The sequence below is a fragment of the Polistes fuscatus genome, unplaced genomic scaffold (assembly GCF_010416935.1).
Source record: "Polistes fuscatus isolate 324 unplaced genomic scaffold, CU_Pfus_HIC Scaffold14, whole genome shotgun sequence".
Taxonomy (NCBI): Eukaryota; Metazoa; Arthropoda; class Insecta; order Hymenoptera; family Vespidae; genus Polistes; species Polistes fuscatus.
In genome coordinates, this window is record NW_025113042.1 from 2465419 (window position 1) to 2484592 (window position 19174).

A 19174-nucleotide genomic window follows, 5' to 3' on the forward strand; every position below is an offset into this window, starting at 1 on the left:
TACTTAAAAGGAAAAGATTGTTACTAAGAAGGTAACCACGTGTCCAAACTTCGTGCACAATTCCCCATACAAATTAAAGTACGTTTTCTATTCTAATTAATTAATCTCAGTTGGGATGCATTAGGTAGTATCGTTCGTAGGTACACACTAGTATACATGCTTACGTGCATGTATGTCTTACTTACTTACATGCATACATACATACATATATACATACATACATACACGGGATAGTCGAATCAGAGTAAATTAACAAGGGACGCGCGAAATTGCGCCGGCCACGAGGGCGTCCTCGAGAATCCGAGTGTGTTGGATTATAATAGGGTTAACAACTGACTCCAGAACATCCACGTGAAGTTATGGTAACGCAAATATAAGCCTTGCGGCAAAACGAAGGACTTGTGATAAACGCAAAGTTACACGTAAAGGGTTCCCCGCCTTCGTGGCGATCGCAACATTGAAGTATAGTTGGTACGTGCGGTATTAACGTGATTTCAAGCTTTGTCTAGAATGAACACCAATGTTCCTCGAGCAAGTACTTATGAGTTAGTTCCCTAGTATTATGTTACCCCATACTATAGTGGTCAGTGTCCATTAAATAATGACACCTTAAATACGAAACACACGTTCTCTTCTTAGATGCGGTTTATACTACGCGGTTTTACCCAAGAATCCATTCATTATTTCTACGTCAACTATTAATTTTCATTTAATTTACTAATTTACCAAGAGATGTAAATAACACGGGTGTACAATAATTATTATCTTTTATCTTACACTTTTATTTTTTCCTTTTTTTTCTGTTTTTTCTTAATTAATCATTTTTGTTCATTTCAAACAAAATTTTTATACTCTTTTACTAACGTACATATGTTGAATTATAAACTACGAAAGACGAGTTCAGTAATGTATAATAATAGAGGATTTTTTTTTTTTAAACTGGTATTATTTTTTCTTTTTCTTCTTTTTTTTTTAATCCTTTCTATCTCATTTTTTAAAAGCACTACTGTTACTATCGTCGTAATAAAATTTTTTTACCCGTATTCTAATTAAAAACAAAAAGATATTTACGTATTACATTTTTCGTTAATCATTATTCATCCTGTATTACTATGCTACAGAATGTACACTAATAACTTTACTAACCTCACGTAAAATCAATTCACGTATTCATTTTATTGCTTTGGCCTTTACTTTTATGAGCCATACTGACGCAATAATACTCGCGCTGGATAATAATAATAATAATTATTATTATTATTATAATGTATATGCAAAAAAGAGACAGAAAAATATAAAAAATTTCGTCTTACTGAATTCATCTCTCGCAAGGACTTGAAAAACCTGTCTCACGGGAAAGTTTCATTCACATACTTTTAACACACACATGTATATACATATACACACCTATATTTATGGAAATATATCTGAAGATATATATATTTTGTTAAGTCCAATAGTTCAGTTTTGTATGACGAATTTCTTAAACAAAACTCGAACGTAATACTTTCCTTTATTATTCAATCATATATTTAACGAGTATTACTCATTGAAAATGTTTCATAAAAGGAGACAAACATCTACGTAATGTGTAATCTTAAAAAACATTGTTTTTTTGGCTACGACAAACACTTTACTTTAATAAATTTGCATATACACACACAGACACGCACAAGACAAATTCACGTATACGAATTGAAAGATTTGTTTAAACCAAATCTTTTTCTCTGTTCTATTCCGTTAAAATGTAAATATGAATGTACTACATGCATATCAATGAAAAATAACAAATTCATATTATTATAATAAACGATGTCTATGATAATTTATACACCAACGGTAAAAAGTACGGAACTATTATATAAATTTCGAGAAATTAGATATCTTTTATGAAACAAAAAAAAATAAATAAATAATAAATACCTTTCGGAGCAACCCCGAGGTAGGATTCATTAGAAAAACAAATTTACGAGTAGTATGTTTCACGTTTTGTATTATTTCTTTTTTTTTTATATCCAAAAATGAATATTTTTCAATCAAATTGAACTTTTATCAAAAAATAAAAAATAAAAGAAATATCGTCGCATTTATTTTCAGCGACAGTCCGGACATTCTGGAAAAATTAGTTTCCCCGAATAATTTTTAATTGAATAGTTATTCTTGCTTCTTTATTATCTAAATTATCAAAGATATTATTTCCGGTGGAAAAATTCGTGCAGTGTGTTAAAAGCACGAATGAGGTGAAAGATTTATTTTAAGGATTCTATTTCTTCGAGAACATATATCTTCTTCATCTTCTTCGCAAATACTAAATATTTTATCTTAATAAGGTAATGAACCCCTTCTCACTTACAATTAAATAAGGATACCAACTTAGAAAAGCGTATATTTTCTATCTTTGGGTTTATAATTGTGCAAGTAATGTTCGGAAATCTGTCAAATCGTTAATAACACGAAAATCGATGAAAAATAAATGAAAAATAAATGAAAAATAAATGAAAAATAAATGAAAAATAAATGAAAAATAAATGAAAAATAAGAAGAAACGAGAATATAAAAGAAATAATAATAATAATTATAATAAAAAAGGGATTAATTGAAGATAATGAAAATAAAAATTTGACAAAAACAGGAACGATCGTTCGTATTCGTGCAAATATTTTAAACGATCGGTGTAAGACCCCCCATTACTATTCCCCCAAAAGGATTCCCCATTGTTCTCATCGGTCGTTAGTTCGTTCGACGGATATGGCTAGAGATAGAATTGCGTATGCGCCGCACATCCGATGTTTCCTGGAGCGTTGTCATTATATCGCGATGATTATGCATATTCGGATAAGCAATCAACACCATTGAAGTACTTGTACTACGACGACATGTACATAATACACGCGTCGCGAGCCAAAGTTCGCGAGCTAGTAATAATTCGCGTATCTCTCGAATATTTCCTCTCTCTCTCTCTCTCTCTCACTCTCTCTCTTTCCTAGAGCAAGGGAATTATCATCATTTTATCACGAATAACATCTATAGAAACAAACGTCGCGATAAACACCCACACGCATACACACAACTAACAAGAAGACGAATAATATAATTTAACTCTGACCTTATCGAATTAATTTAATAATAACTTTTCCTTTTATATATATATAAGAAAATTATAATATTAATATTTAATATTTAATATTAAAATTTAATATATTTAATATTATAATTTTAATATTAAAATAATTAATATTAATATATATTTAAATAGTCGTTTAAAATTTCAAATGCTGTTTTATCAAACATTAACAATTTGTTAATATGTAGTGCTTTCCTTTTTATTTTTCTATAATAAAAAACAAAGAAAAAAGAGAGAAAGTATCGGAGATCACTTTTTTATCACTTAAAGATCGAATATAAAATAAAATTGTAAAAAGAAACGTCGTATAATTAATTAAAAGTTCACATAGAAATTTCCAAAGTTTCTCGTTCGTTTTTGTAACGTTAAAAGTATCATTTAAAAAAAAAGATACTAGAAGAACACTCTACCATTACGTTACATCACAAAAAAGCATTACTAATAAAATATCTAACACATTAAATCTCATTAAATTTCATTTTATAAAGAGATTGAATTATCGTAAAACATATCGAAAAAAATCATCGATACATTTACATTATAAAAATATAGAAAAATATTCGATCTTAACGATTATCTCGAATCGAAAATAAAACCACAAAATTGGACGTAAAAGAGTTACGTTATTTTCTTTATTCTACAAACGATATGTTTTCAAACATAATCAGAGATATTACTTCGAAAAAGAGGAAAAAGACAAAAATAAAGAGAGAGAAAGAGAGAAAAAGGGTGTGGGATTGATTTCCAATAAAATTAGCGAGAAGTGTAATTTGCAAATCGGCCGCGACCCGAAGGATTTCGCTTACGTTCACACATTACAGAACACACGAGGGCACAGTGCCAAACTTGACTACATCTGATATCCTCTATTTTTCTCTCTCTCTCTCTCTCTCTCCCCTTTATTCTTTCTTTTTGTTTTTCTCGGTCTGTCCATTGTTCCTATTCTTTCCTATCCTTTTCGTGAGTCGAATTAAAACGCGAAATTGACAGGATAGTCGCACACCAATACTACGACGATCCCTTCCTTCTTTCTTCTGGAACGATCTAATGAAATTTTCGAAATGGTGGATTGTTCGTTGAAAAAAAAAATATAATAAAATAAAATAAAAATAAAATGAAACTATTCACGTCGAATTACGATATAAATATCTGTACAGATGTGCGTGTTGTGTCATATACTTTCTCTATTTTACGATAACTTGACGATTGTTTTTACAAATATTGTATAACTCCGACTGCAATATTATCACGTATAAATAATGACGAAGATTATTTAATACGTAAAACGATAAGATAGAATAGATACGAAATAAAAAACAAATTAAACGAGAAAAAGATTTCATTTTTAAAATGCAATAAAAATGAATCAACGTTCGCAGATACGATATAATTATAATAACGCAGATGATAATACAGTAACGATAACAAAGTTCGAAATATTTCTCCGATTTAATTTTTATTTGGATTGTTTCTTTTTTTTTTATAGAAAAACCATTAAAAAAAAGAGAAGTACGAAAATAAAGGAAAGGAGCAAACATGATAAAAATTGAAGAAAAATGGCTATTTCCTGAGTAAAGAAGGATCACAGTAGTAAGATTATCCTGCTTACTCCAGTACCTTTGGACTAATGAAGTACTGAATATCACGAAAATGTAGGGATATACGATGCTTTACGTGGAAGAGAAATAGTACAGGTAATATCTCTCGCATGTTACTCGCGAACTGTTTAAGAAGAGGAACAGCAACAGCAGCAGCACCAGCACCAGCACAGCAACACCTTCATCCCTTCTTCCTCTTCATCTCCTTTTCCTCCATCCCTTTCACCCACCCACATCCTACAACCACCCACCTCAAACCCCCCATGTTCTGAAGCATTGCATCGCGAAAAGGGGGAGAAGACGTGGGTTCTCGTTCGATGATGGAAGAGAGACGACAAGCCACTGGAGAAAGATGTGCTACGTGCACAACGTTGAATATAATTAAGCTTTCCGAGACGTCAAAGCGAAATACAGCTCGCTTCATTAAGAACAGAGTTACACTCGCAATACTACTATATTCCCCTGTCATACCCACCCACTCCCCCTCCTCCTCCTCCTTCTCCTCTTTCAAATAAAAGAGAGAAAGAGGATGGATAGGAAGATAGAAATGCTTTTTGTATAATATAATATATATTTTACGAAAATAAAAGATAAATTTAATAAAACTGTATTATTAACTATTTGATTCACTGCGATATTTAAAATATTCCATCTTTATTGATGGACCCTGGAAACATATTTGACTCCCATTTTATATTATACAAAAATAAAATTTCATTGAAATGTCTGGATCTTTTTATTTTCTCAAATTCCGTGCTTCAAAGGGTTCAAAGTCCACTACCGTGCCATCTCTCGTCTCGCTAGGATCATATTCATAAACGATTTTGATCATGTTTATTAAAATAGGTACGACGATGTATAAGTTTTTATTCATGACGACTATGTAATGATTCTACACTCTATTACTTTTTTAATCATTAGTACACTCAACCGAACTTTAACACGATTATTCATTCCGTGCTGCATGAAGGTTGATTCGAGTTTATTAAGTCGAACTATATGGAAACTGTGTTACATAAGGGTTGTCGCAATTTTCCTATGCGCGTTTAAAGCATATCAGGTTATAAGATGGTTTTAGTTTATATATAACTTAATATATATGTATAAATAATTCATTAAACGAAATTACAGGTATATCTGCATTACTCTTGCGGTATTATATAAGGAAAAAGAATATTTAATTTTATACTGAATTAATATTACACAAAAATTATTTAATTATACATGAATTATCTAATTATACAAAATGATTTACGGTATTAATTATAATGATTTAAATGTTATTATTATCTGTATTCGAATTAAACTGCGCATAGATATTAAAAAAAAAAAAATAAAGAGAATATTATTCAAAGTTAATATATAATAAACGAACGGATGTTAATTATGAGAGATGGTAAAGTGATCCTACGAGACTAATTCGTAAGACGATAAGCAAGCAAGAAAAGTGCCATTTCCGGCGCGTGAGAACAATTCGTGGCAAACAAGCCACCGAGTTTCGTAGCTGCTCATTAACACGTCAGCGTTGAAGAAATGATGCTTCGAAACTGACGTAACGATCATCATTAAGCTTCTCCAGTTTCCACGGACTTCGGATGGATGATGAGTCATTCTGTAGATCTAACATATGTAGAACTTTCCCAAGAATTCCACGTCTATTCGCTAATTTCCCTAATTCCAATATTTTCTTCTCACATTTCTATCTCTAATCGGGTCACGTGTACATATCTAACATGATATTATTTCAATTGTTCGTCGAACTCGTAGATTTTTCATTAATAAAAAAAAAAAAACGCAAATAATTATAACAATGAATAATTAATAATTAAAAATGAAATATAAATTGATTTTGTCACGCGAGATCTAAACGCACATTTTGTACATATTCAAAAAAAAAGAATCTTATTTTAATCTCGAAATAATATTGGTAAATTTAAATCGAATAGAAATTTCTTTCTTAAGGGTTTTTTTTCTTTTTTAATGTAAAAACACGTCGATAAAATATTTTTTAGGCTTTTACTATAAAACGATCTCACCCCTGTATACATATATATATATATATATATATATTCCCTCGAAAATCGATGGTAAATGTTACAGAATGAATAAAGCAAACCCTTGAAACGTTGCTTTATTGCTATTAAAAGAAGATAAAGGTAAGAAGAACGATTAAACCTTCTGAAAAATAAAATAGCTAAGGGAACCGAAGGAAACGAGCTACTTATCGGTTACTTCGATACATCATGGCTGTTAAGTGAAAAAGGAAGGTTTCAAGCGTGAGTTCCAAGATCGATTAGGTTCTATCGCAAAATAAAAGAGAAGGTAAAAGTGTCAATCAACATTATTCGAGACATATAAATACGTTATCGTCCATAAATCACGCTGAAAGATCCTATTATTTCTATTAACGTTATTAACAATTTAAATTACGCAAAAAAAAAATAATATCAAAAATACAATGAAACGTAACAATTTTTTAATAATATTAATTAACTTAATTATGTTTTTCTCTTTTAAGAAACCCTTATGATTAGGATTCGAGATTGTTTCTACTAAAATTATTAAATTAAAATTGCACAGAAAAAATATAAAAAAAATATATATAGTAATATGTTTACAATAAGAAAAACGGCCAAAAATTTCTAATACAATTTTTAACGTATTAACTATCTCAATTTCTTATTATAAAAAAGAAAAAGTACATAAAACAGTATTAATAAAATTAAATAAAGATCCTATACACACAATACCATACTTACAATCCATAAAGTATTGATCTCTGAAAGGACTTTCTAAATACGTTCTAAATCACTATACTGACATAAAATGTTGAAAATTATTCTCCCAAAAGAGCCGTAACCTTGTTCTAAGAACTTCTAACATAAGAGAACAGTACCTTAACCAGAAAAGCATTATAGAGTCATGTCGTGTAAACGCATAATCGGCACTTTTTTTCTCGCTGAACACGGCGAATTAAAGGGAAGATGTATAAGGGACAGACATTTAACTTCGAAGGTAGGGAAAATGAGAGAGAAAGAAAGAAAAAAAGAAAGAGATAGCAAGCAAGTAGTAATCCATGGCAAGGGGAATCCCACACTACACGGAATATATAATATTTTAATTTCGTGGAAAATCTGATGATGTAATTTCAGGAGTAGGGCGACGCCCAGCAATTGTTTCAACCGGCTTTCACTCTTACATTATTCATGAATCCTTTAGGTTTTCTCTCTCTTTCTTTCTATCTATCTCCTTTTTCTACTTCACTACCACAAGGGAAAGTCATTCCTCTTTCTTTCTTTCTTTCTTTCTTTCTTTTTTTTTTCTTCCTTCTTCCCTTTTATTTTTTTGTTTTTAGTCCTTCCCTTTCTTCTTTATCATACCTTTTCTTTTCTCCACCTGCGTGATTCCCACTGGATTTATACATACATACATAAATGCATGTATATACGAATACGTTTGTGTATATATATATATATATACATGTATATAAATAAAATATAAAATATATATATATAAAGGGGAAATATGCTCGTGACAGGGATTGTTTTACCAGTGAAACCTTTTGTTATCTCAGTTTTATTTTCTTTCTTTGTGATAAACAGCAACAGCAGCAGCAGCAACAGCAGCAGCAACAACAGCAACAACAGCAACAGCAGAAACTTCGAAGTTCTAAAGAGACGTTTGAAGAAAATCGATGAGGGATTTATTCGAATCCTAGCAAGCTTTGATACACGACGATACTTTTTCTTCTACTACCATACGGAATTGTAAGAACAAACGTTTTGCTTTCCAAGAACCAACAGTAACATAAAAATCAATTGTTCATATATGAGAATACTTTTAAAATTATTATATTCGATCTATCTCGTTGAAAACAAAATTCATTTATAAATTGTAATAAAATAAAAAGAAAGAAAAACAATGTACTTTTTAATTGTTGTACAAGCACATTGAAATATAATCAAATAGTAATTAATATATAATAATTATTTACAGTTCTTTGATATTTTTTTCATTAAATTATACAAGAACCTAAACTTTGTTAAACCGTATTAAAACAAATTTAAATTAGAAATGAACGTCGTTCTAGTTGTGTTGTAAGGATTAAAAAGGGATGTAAAGGTGCTGAAGTGTCACCCTTCCTATCGTCTGCGTGTTAATTTGTAAAGAAAACGTACGCGCTGTGATCAACCACAGAGCTGTAAAGTTGGCCTCGTTACTAGTGTAAATATACATTAGCGCCGTTTCAAGTAAACATGCAGTTTTCGCACCTAATTGCCGTGTACGCGTAAACGTAAAATAGAAGGAAAAACTTAATGATCATCCTGTTCGTAATATTGATACAACAACCAAATGGTTATAATAATAATGTAGTACCCTAGACAATTAAATATTTCATTTTCTAATAAATACGCTAACGTATGTATTAGTTTAAATAAATTAATTTAAATAAATATTTATTAGCACCGATTACCTGAACGTTTAATTAATGACTTTCTGAAGGTATAATTTAACAATAGACTACGAACTTTTATGCGATTACATTTTTTAATTTGTATGTAATGTTCACAACAATCAACAAAAGTAATTTTTAGTAATTTGGAATAAAATTAATGGACTTGAAGGTAACCACGTGGTATCTTAGTTACATTCTGCGCCTCTAACTTCTTTAATTAAATATAATATTATAATACTAAAACTCCACTCGTTTCATAAGACATAAGAAGAATATCAACCCATTATTTTCCTATCATTATTATTATTATAGCATTAATGGATAGCTATAAAAAATTAATGAAATTACCATAATATATGTCCAATTTGTAACGATCCAGAATCCAAATAAGTTGCTGACTTCAAATAATTCTTCATTACCACAGCCAAATTGATAACTGTAAAATATATTTTCATTTTGTTTTACCTAAAGTCGAAATAAAAATGTTTAAATAAAAAGAAAATAATGCAATATCAGTTAGCAAATACATAAACTAATCATGGCACTCATAGATCTCGGTGGTAAAAAATTTCATCATAAGATAATAAATTCAAGGAAAAATCAAGGAATATTAAGTTTTTTTATATACTCATCTTTTAATTGCAATTTTCCGCTCGAATAATCTTCATTAAATTCTCTTTTCCAAGCTGTAACAATAAATTTTATATAAGTATGTTAGGTAACATAACTAGAAATATTTAAGATTATAAATTAAAATATTATCAGAAGTAGCAAATAAAATATTATCATGGCACTCATAGATCTTGGTGGTTGCAATAATCATCACGATTGACTTTATTTATAATTAATTATTTTTAAAGTAAAATTCAGAGACGAGCATAATTGGAAATATAAAAAGTACGTGTATTTAAAAATAATAAAAACGATGATATTTACCATTATTTCACATATATTCGGCTGTTGAAAAAGTTTCCATTGTCAGACCATACCAGAAACACTATAAAATAAAATTCCAATCATTTTTACCTGTATTAAACATATATGTTTAAAACTACTAAAATTGTTTTATATCAGTTAGCAAATACAAAAACTAATCATGGCGCTCATAGATCTTGGTGGTTGAAACTATCATCATAATTGATTTTATTAAGAAATAATTATTTAAGATATTAATAATAATTACCATTAGTTCACATATATTCCTTCTCTACAAATTTCCTTGTAGCCAAGCCATACTGGAAACACTGTAAAATAAAACTCTAATTATTTTTACCTGCATTTAAAATATATCATTAAAGATAATAAAATTGTTTTATATCAGTTAGCAAATACAAAAACTAATCATGGCACTCATAGATCTTGGTGGTTGAAACTATCATCATAAAATTGATTTTATAAAAAATTATTTAAAATATTAATGATAATTACCATTTTTTCACATAATTTCCATCCTTAGAAGTTTCCTTCCTCTTCTAGATTATACTAGAAACACTGTAAAATAAAATTCAAATTATTTTCATTTGCATTTAAAATATATCATTAAAGATAATAAAATTGTTTTATATCAGTTAGCAAATACAAAAACTAATCATGGCACTCATAGATCTTGGTGGTTGAAACTATCATCATAATTGATTTTATTAACAAATAATTATTTAAAATATTAATGATAATTACCATTTTTTCACATAATTTCCATCCTTAGAAGTTTCCTTCCTCTTCTAGACTATACTAGAAACACTGTAAAATAAAATTCAAATTATTTCTATCTGTATTAAACATATATCATTAAAAATACAAAGATTATTTTGCATCAGATAGCAAATACAAAAACTAATCATGGCACTCATAGATCTTAGTGGTAAATATAAATTCATCATAAGAAATTAAATTAGAAAATTATAATAATATAATTATTATTACATTCAGATAAAACTTCTTACCAATTTTTTAATAGTCCACTTCATGTCTCCTTGTACTACTTTTTCTTTTTTCAAATCTTCATATTCAATTTGATAAATCTAAAAATATAAAAAATTTTTTAAATCTTTGTTGTTATCATGAAATATAAGTAAAGTATAAGTACTCACCAAATATCAATATTAAAATTAATATTAAAACAGAGAAAGGGTGTGTATAACATTTTAAATAAAATAAAATAAAACTTCAACAAAGCAGAAATGAATAACCATTTCACTTTAAATAAAATATACGCTTACATGAATTATGAATAAAGAAATATTAATAAACAAGAAATAGAATTAAAATTAACGATCCCTCATATCTGCTTTGTTCAATTAATTGATCCAAAGTGATATTAATATCAAGATTTATTTAGATACACAATTATTCTGTTTTCTTAGGTACACGTGTCTTTTTAGCTGGTAAAGGTTTCTGCGATCTCAAAACTGCACTTGCACGACGTAATGCGACCTGATCAATAATAAAAATTAAATAGTAACAAAATGTAAAGTAAAAGGTGTAATATGTTAATTTCAATTTACCTTGGTAAGATCTACACGATATTTGTTTGCCTTGAGCAGTCTTCGTAGCTTGTACAAGGAACGTCGAGCTCCGCTCTTCATTGTACTTCTAACAGTAGCCTTCGCAGGCTTGTTCATTTTGCTCGCTTTCTTATAAACGACTGTGAATCCTTTCTTATCGGGTGTATCCACAATGCCAACGCTTTTCTTATGAACTAAACCGGAATAACGGTAGCTACTAAGATTGGTCAGGTTACTTGGTTCCTACGATATCATTCAACAATAATTTTAACCGATTACTTCTATTAGAATATTTTATTACAAATTATGAGACACAGCGGACTAAATGAATTTTATACTAACCGTGGAAAAAGGTTTATTGATGTTACGTTTCTTCAAAAGGAACGCATTATTGTTGCGAATGATCATCCAATTCAGATGGGACGACATTTTTAATTCTTCTATAAATAAAAAACACCAAATTTTCTTACATTAAAATATATTCGAAGAAATCTAAATTATACTAATGCATATAACGAGTGAATGCATAAAAAGCAAAGATGCATATAAATTATAGATCGAAATACGAAAGTGGATAAACTAACCAAAATATGGTATATAAATAAAATTTTATATAAATAATATAAAGCGATTGAAATGTTATATGTTTTGATAAAAAATATATAATTCTAATATCAAATTTATTACAAATAATATAAATAAAATTCAATAATGTACTCACCACGTGTATCGTTGCACGAAACACACTAGAAAGAACTATTCAATATGGCGACATCACGGACAGAGAAAATGGCAGAAAGGAACTAAGAGTAGACTAGCCTTAAAGTTTATTGCAACGCTATCTAGTGTAAGAATAATGAATCATAATCTTGCGAACCAATAGGAACACGAGTTCTCTATTATAAAATATATAATTTAAAATTTATTGCAACGCTATCTAGTGTAAGAACAATGAATCATATCTTACAAACTAAATAAACACGAGTTTCCTGTCACAAAATATATATTCTAAAAACATAATTATACAGAATAGGTAAGATAATAATATATCTTATAAAAAATTATTATTACTTTTTCTCCAAAGATTTAATATAAACTTTTTCAAAAGGCATTGGCGCTATGTGGCCTTCTATACTATCGAAATTATGAACTATTACCTTACTCAGTTCCAAATCAAAATTTATAATTCTATTCTTTACATGGGACATCTCTTCGAATTCAGCTATTGTTATATCTGTTTTATCAATTATTAACTTTTCAGTCAAACTAGGATTGTCAGGATACATACAGTCTCCAGGTAAAATAGATACTTTTCCATCTCGTAGCAATACCACAATCTGATGAAAAAATTATACGTTGTTTCTTCGTTGTATCAAGATTGTTATATCGCATGCTTAGAAAGTTATTAATATATCATACCGGTAGATATAATTCTACTCCACGTTTACTTCTCTCTATTGCAAAGTCCAATAAATTTTCCAAACACTCAAACTTGGCTATTCTTGAAATTTCATAATATTGCGGTGGAGCCATTATCATATTTGGAGCTGCACACATATCTTTCGGTGTATCCCACTAAATATGAAATTTAATAACAATTTGCTAATAATAGTACCATGATTTTAACTTACAAGTTCTGCGGATGAAAAATTTTATATAAAAAATAAGTCTTACTTTCATATCTTCCATTTCAGTAGTTTCGTAATTGGAATATGGCATCAATGGCATACAAGCTATATAGAAAATTGTATCATAACGTTTTTTGGTAAAGTATGTTGGTGTTAACCAATTACTCCATTCGTGCAAGGACCATAAATCTGGATAACATTTTAACTTTTCACACATTCTATAAAATTCTGTAGCATCGTCATGTACTTTGGTTTGCCAATCTTGTATATCTTCTTTAGGAACTAAATAAATAATCTGTTCATTAGAAAATCATGTTATATTCTAACTAATTTATTGTTTCTAAAGAAATTTATATGTGGACAAGGTGAGAAAAGTAAACATATTATTAAAAAAAATTATTACTTGGTATAGTATTGGCCCAATTAGAAAGAATACCATTTCTTTTAACTTGCTTGCAAAGCAAAATACCGCATTCTTCAAAAGTTTCTCGAATAGCTGTGATACGCAATGAAATTTCTTTTGGTAATTCGTTTGGCTTAGCTTGAAATATTTGTGGACGTAAAGTAGTATTTGGAACAAGAAAATTGAAGCTGTTGGTGTCGAAACCAAAGGTGCGAAACAATTCATGCCATTTTAAATCGGCATCAGCTGGATGCGTGACTCCTCCAGGAAATACGTAAGATTCTGGATAAAAACTTGAATTTCGATGACGTTTCAAACACAATAATTTGTAATTATACTGAAACTATGTAAAAAATAATATCGATGTCAATGATATACTTTCTTGAAAATTTATGATTGTAACTAAAAAAAAAAGTTTTTATTTATTTAATTATTTGAACTCACAACTACAGGTGGCAAAGCTCGATTATATTTTTTTCCATTACGTGCAGCTAGAATTAAACTTGCTGATTCTTTCCAAGCTTTCATCTTTCGTTATTTAATATATTTTCTTATGTAAATTTAAATACCACAAGTTGATTTTTTACTAGAAATTAAACGAAAAATTCATAATTACCTAACCTTTTTAATACTACGTTAATAAAAAAGAAATATCGATATTTATCGATTCACACTCTCGATCTAAAATATTTAAAAAGTGATAGATTCAATTCGTATTTCATTAAACGTTTATAAAATACTGTTATGTTTTAAGATCTAAATTATAATGAAAAAGTATACTAAACATCAAGCATATAACACATAATATTTATAATTACATAACTAAAAAGATAGAATATTTAAATATCAATTCTTTTAAATAATATAACATTTGTGCATCTTATTTGAAATAGGTACTAGAGATATTTGAGAATATCTTAAATTAATATCTTTCTATTATTTACTTTACGTTCACAAATATTGAATTTATGATTTATCTAATTTATTTCCAGGTTTTCCTGTTGCTGCTACCATTAATTCATACAATTGATGTAATTGTTCGTCCTTTAATTTATCCAAATCTTCTTTTTTTAAACTCTTTCCTAGTGGTTGTGATGTTTTTGGTCCACGCAATCCAAGTTGTTTAGCTAATGACAATGCATAATCCTGTACATCAAGTAATAAGGTAAAAATATGTCAATTTTTAATAATAAGATCAATAACAAACAATGCAATATGGGTAATTATTGATAGATACACACATCAATTATAATTTTATTAAATTAAACATAATTTATATTAGTTAAATATTTTTATATTATAATATAGTTACCGTCCATTCATTTAAAAAAATATGTGATTCAGTAGGATTGCACGTTTTATGTCTTCTAAATTCATCATGAACGTAATCATTTCCAATAGATTGCATTTCTACTGGTAATCCACGATGTAACCTCAAAATCATTTTGTATAACATTCGTACACGTTGCACATGTGTAAGACTTACCATAATTGATTTTAGAAATAAACAATTATTTAGTATAGAGGTTTCCAAAAGTGTTTACTTTTTTATGTTTTAAATTAATAGAATTATGGTTTTTAAAAATAACAACGATGCTATTAATGGAACACAAATAGCGCCACAAGTAAATAGTGCATTATAAAAGTGGCACTCAGTGTAGTGAGTGATTTAAATTAAATTAAACTATATTTTTATTTCTCTCCTTACTGTGTATTAGATCTTAATATTATAATCATAAGTATTACGATTTACAAAGATAACAATTTTTATTTTTTTTTTAAAATACAAGAAGATTATTTATAAGAATGCTTATTTGTTGTTCTATACTAATTATGTTTAATATTAATATTTAAAATTGCTCTATACTATTATTTAAATATATACATATCTTTTAAGTTTAATTAAGTATTCCAAAAGTATCTTTTTTAATAATAACTTTAAGTATATTTGATATTTAGATAGTTGCATTATTAACTGGTCCAAAATTAAATTGATATAATGCCATATTTTGTTTAATAAATTTTGATATATTAATTGTCCTCGGGATCTCTGGTGTTTTGGATTTGCTGTGAACATAAAGAAAAAGATAATTCATTTTACTTGTTTATATAAATTGTCATTAATTTTATAAAGATGTATTTTATCTTACACGATTTCGTTTCTCTCCGTATTTGGACCAAAATGTTACAGTAGATGCAATTCTGCGTCCAGTTTGTTTATTAAAAATAGAACAAGTGGAAAATGGCGGAGAATAAAGGTGTAACGATACAGAAGGATTAATAGTGCTCGAATTTTCAACTCTATGCAATCCCAAGGAATCTAAAAAAGAGATTAGAAATAATTAAATTTAATTCTTGTATTTTTTATTTAACACACAAACGACAAAATATTTATTTAATACCATTGATGTAACAAATCTCGTTGCATTTGAGCGTGTTCCTTCCGATTTCTTTCAATTCGTTTTCCGTTTCTTTCGTCATATCGTTGTTTTCTAAGACAGAAGGCCACTCGTACCGTGTCTTCATCGACAAGATAAACACTTATATTAACTTATTATACATTGGAAAAACGAAAAAACAAAGGCAATCATAATTTATAAACTTGAAGTATCGATTAAGAGAGAGACTCGTTGAAAAAAATACTGTTATTGAATGTCGTGGTCATTGACCACGTTGATAATTGCATTATATAAATGTGCATTTTAAAACCAATGTGATATGATATTAAAAAATAAAAAAAAAGTATCAAAAGTTTATCCAGAGTGTGTTAAAATAAATAAATAACCTCTTGAAGTTCTCCTTGAAGAACTTTCATTACGCAGTGTGCGTTAGCGTGATCATGAATGGCCGAACCATGACCTTCGCCCCAACATAACACCATAAGATTAAACCTTCCATTTCCTTCGTCGACCAAATTCCTTGTATACCTGCAAACAAAGCATTCACCTAAATTAGAAACATTCATACTAATTATCTATTTTTATTCAACAGGAAGTAAAAAAAGGATTCACCAAATAAGCCAGTATTGTCATTGGTTTGTTGTTATTTTTATTCTTGATTACTCATAGACATTTTTTTCTCTTGATTACTAACTTTAAAATTCAATAACATCGATTTAGAAATAAAAATAACTAATATACTTGTAAAGTACCCTCCTTTTTTACTTTTTCTTTGGTATCTTACACTTATTATCTCACGAATCGTGGAATTGGAATTTACAAAATTGTTTGCCGCAAAGTATATACTGCAGTTATAGTAATTACCATATTTTCTTCGTAATACTTCCAGTCTTTCGATCGGATGTCAAAGAACCGATGTTCTGGATCGTATAGAATGTCTACAGAGAAGGGGACATACGTGGAAAGTATGGGTAACGAGCCATTCACCGGATAAGTGCATTTACAATGATATACCTGTATGGTCAGCGTATACAATTTAGTCAATTCGTAACTATAACTTTCTCTAATACTAATCTACAATTAAAGTGAAACGATATGATGCATATTATATATATATATATAAAAAAAAATTTTTGTTTAAATTTAATATTCTGATCTCAAATATACTTAGTATTTTATTTGCTATGAGCCAATAAGTAGGCTTGCATAATTAAATAATAATAACATTAAGAAATTCCTATTACATAAATTTGATTTATCATTTTTAAGTATATAAAAATGTTTTGTGCGTGGCTCGTTATCTTTTATTTTATCTTAAAATTATACTAATTCATCGACAATAATTCGATATAACATTCTGGAATAATCTACGTTATTTCTCGGCTAGGTCAATGTATATTATTCGTTATAAATGTTTGTGTGTATGGGCATATAAAGCAAACATATGTAACTATTTCATAACGTTTGTGTTTTTCCCCCCCTACCAAACGCAAGAAAGATGATGTACGTCCATCCCTTATCAACAAGATTTTCTTCGTTCAGTTCGATAATTCATTTCTCAAATACGCGATTAAAAATTTATTCTACAGACATGATTGTTGATTATTCAGCGAGCAAAACAGAAAATGTAACGAAGAATGCAATGAATACAAACATAGGAAAAGAAGGAAAATACGTAACGATAACCCCCGTTATGATCTTCGTCGTGTATTATATTACATTTCGTCAATATATCGTCGAAAATGTGTTAACATATGTTTGTAAATGTTAACACAAATATAATGAAAAGATTTATCTTAGAGCTGAACTACCACAGACAGAAACGAATATCTACGATCGTTCGCGAGTGCTGGTGAATAATCTGCACACGTTGAAATATTTTATATCATTCTGCTTCGTTATCATTATCTAATAATTTTTGTGATCTTCTTATTTTTCAGTTTCTTGACCCATCGACATTTGACGCGATTATTATAATTTTATCGCGTACTTCTTGAATGAAGAATACTGTTTTAAAGTGTTAACTTTTAAAATGCAGTATTTGAAACTCGTTAACGAAAGCAATGTTAATGACAGTATTGGCAAACAAGGTGTCGGTTGATCTAATGCATGCAACATAAGACTAATGTTTTCAATCGTTGTTAACTCGATATCTATTTAATAAAATGTTTATAGTCACCTGTGTCTATCAAACTTAGCGTATTTCTTCCATTCCAATGGATTACTCGTATATGATTCCATTAAATCTTGAACATGATCGATGTCCACGTGGTCGGTCTTGAATGCATCGTGCAATGCATCGATAAGCTCTTTAAGTGAAGAAACCTTCCTTTGGCGAGGATTTTCATCCCCCAAACTATTATCTTGACAGGGTTCGTAAAATCCTTCAGATTTATGTTTACAAATGTTCATTTTTTCTCTCTTATGTTTGATCTTATTTTTATGATTTTAATTATATTTATTACAGAAGACACGATTATTTAAAATTTACGAAATACTTTTCCTTTTGATCTTTAGGATTAATCCTGCACGTTCCTTTTTTTTTTCGAATTACAAAGGAAAAGAAAAATGATATTATGTCCGATCGTTTAGTTTGCACAAAGAACACTGTCTAATGCGTACCACTACTACGACTTTTACTCGTCTACAGCTCGTACAGGTCTAGTACAACTCAACTACAGCATCTTATATGCAACGTAAGATGCTCCCTACTCCGCAGCCTGTCCATAGTCTGGAATTTTCGTTAAAAGTTCAGAATACTCGTATTTTTGTTGTTTATCGCATGTCCAAATAATAATATATCTGTTTCAACATCGAAGTTTGATACGGTCATTCAAATAATACGATTACCGTTTTTATCAAATAGATTCTATTTACTCAAGGAAAGAGAAGGTACAGAAAATTGATAAAATTATGTACATTGATTTCATCATTTATTTAATAACAAAGAAATTGTTTTCCTTTAATGACGTAGAAATTCTGATTAGGAAAATGTAATGTTTAAAGTCGAGTTTGTCCGTAGTTTTCTACAAATGTTAGGATTAGTTGATTTGCGTACAACA

The 19174-nt window shown here is 28.8% G+C and overlaps 4 protein-coding genes and 3 long non-coding RNA genes across 11 annotated transcripts; 2 read left to right on the plus strand and 5 right to left on the minus strand.

Annotated features, from left to right (window-relative positions):
* Window positions 1–9256: 9256 nt before the first annotated feature.
* Window positions 9257–11224, minus strand: LOC122514129. 3 transcript variants are annotated; one of them, XR_006302948.1, is made up of 6 exons: window positions 11122–11224; window positions 10856–10918; window positions 10607–10669; window positions 10362–10422; window positions 10115–10175; window positions 9257–9864 (listed from the first exon to the last, which is right to left on the minus strand). It is a non-coding gene; the product is annotated as an uncharacterized LOC122514129 (long non-coding RNA). The 3 variants fall into 3 exon arrangements; XR_006302949.1 differs by lacking the exon at window positions 10856–10918; XR_006302950.1 differs by lacking the exon at window positions 10607–10669.
* A 266-nt stretch (window positions 11225–11490) lies between these two features.
* On the minus strand, window positions 11491–12495 carry LOC122514132 (60S ribosomal protein L28). The gene is made up of 4 exons (XM_043630796.1): window positions 12404–12495; window positions 12025–12122; window positions 11683–11925; window positions 11491–11611 (listed from the first exon to the last, which is right to left on the minus strand). Exons 2-4 carry the CDS (start codon window positions 12109–12111, stop codon window positions 11525–11527), a joined length of 417 nt encoding a protein of 138 aa, XP_043486731.1. The 5' UTR covers window positions 12112–12122; window positions 12404–12495; the 3' UTR covers window positions 11491–11524.
* Window positions 12496–12608: 113 nt separating this feature from the next.
* Window positions 12609–17362, plus strand: LOC122514135. 3 transcript variants are annotated; one of them, XR_006302951.1, is made up of 4 exons: window positions 12609–12715; window positions 12944–12979; window positions 16705–16747; window positions 17002–17362. It is a non-coding gene; the product is annotated as an uncharacterized LOC122514135 (long non-coding RNA). The 3 variants fall into 3 exon arrangements; XR_006302953.1 differs by lacking the exon at window positions 12944–12979; XR_006302952.1 differs by lacking the exons at window positions 12609–12715; window positions 12944–12979 and adding an exon at window positions 14749–14878.
* LOC122514130 (nucleoside diphosphate-linked moiety X motif 19-like) lies at window positions 12730–14243 on the minus strand. The gene is made up of 5 exons (XM_043630794.1): window positions 14158–14243; window positions 13714–14056; window positions 13357–13592; window positions 13102–13257; window positions 12730–13019 (listed from the first exon to the last, which is right to left on the minus strand). The coding sequence occupies exons 1-5, from the start codon at window positions 14239–14241 to the stop codon at window positions 12750–12752; spliced, it is 1089 nt and encodes a 362-aa protein (XP_043486729.1). The 5' UTR covers window positions 14242–14243; the 3' UTR covers window positions 12730–12749.
* LOC122514134 (succinate dehydrogenase assembly factor 3, mitochondrial) lies at window positions 14103–15446 on the minus strand. Its single transcript, XM_043630797.1, has 3 exons — window positions 15026–15446; window positions 14658–14859; window positions 14103–14299 (listed from the first exon to the last, which is right to left on the minus strand). The coding sequence occupies exons 1-2, from the start codon at window positions 15200–15202 to the stop codon at window positions 14680–14682; spliced, it is 357 nt and encodes a 118-aa protein (XP_043486732.1). The 5' UTR covers window positions 15203–15446; the 3' UTR covers window positions 14103–14299; window positions 14658–14679.
* On the minus strand, window positions 15590–18794 carry LOC122514131 (cysteine dioxygenase type 1). Its single transcript, XM_043630795.1, has 5 exons — window positions 18292–18794; window positions 16499–16640; window positions 16116–16233; window positions 15864–16033; window positions 15590–15780 (listed from the first exon to the last, which is right to left on the minus strand). Exons 1-5 carry the CDS (start codon window positions 18522–18524, stop codon window positions 15745–15747), a joined length of 699 nt encoding a protein of 232 aa, XP_043486730.1. The 5' UTR covers window positions 18525–18794; the 3' UTR covers window positions 15590–15744.
* On the plus strand, window positions 17399–18290 carry LOC122514136. Its single transcript, XR_006302954.1, has 2 exons — window positions 17399–17964; window positions 18053–18290. It is a non-coding gene; the product is annotated as an uncharacterized LOC122514136 (long non-coding RNA).
* Window positions 18795–19174: the final 380 nt, after the last annotated feature.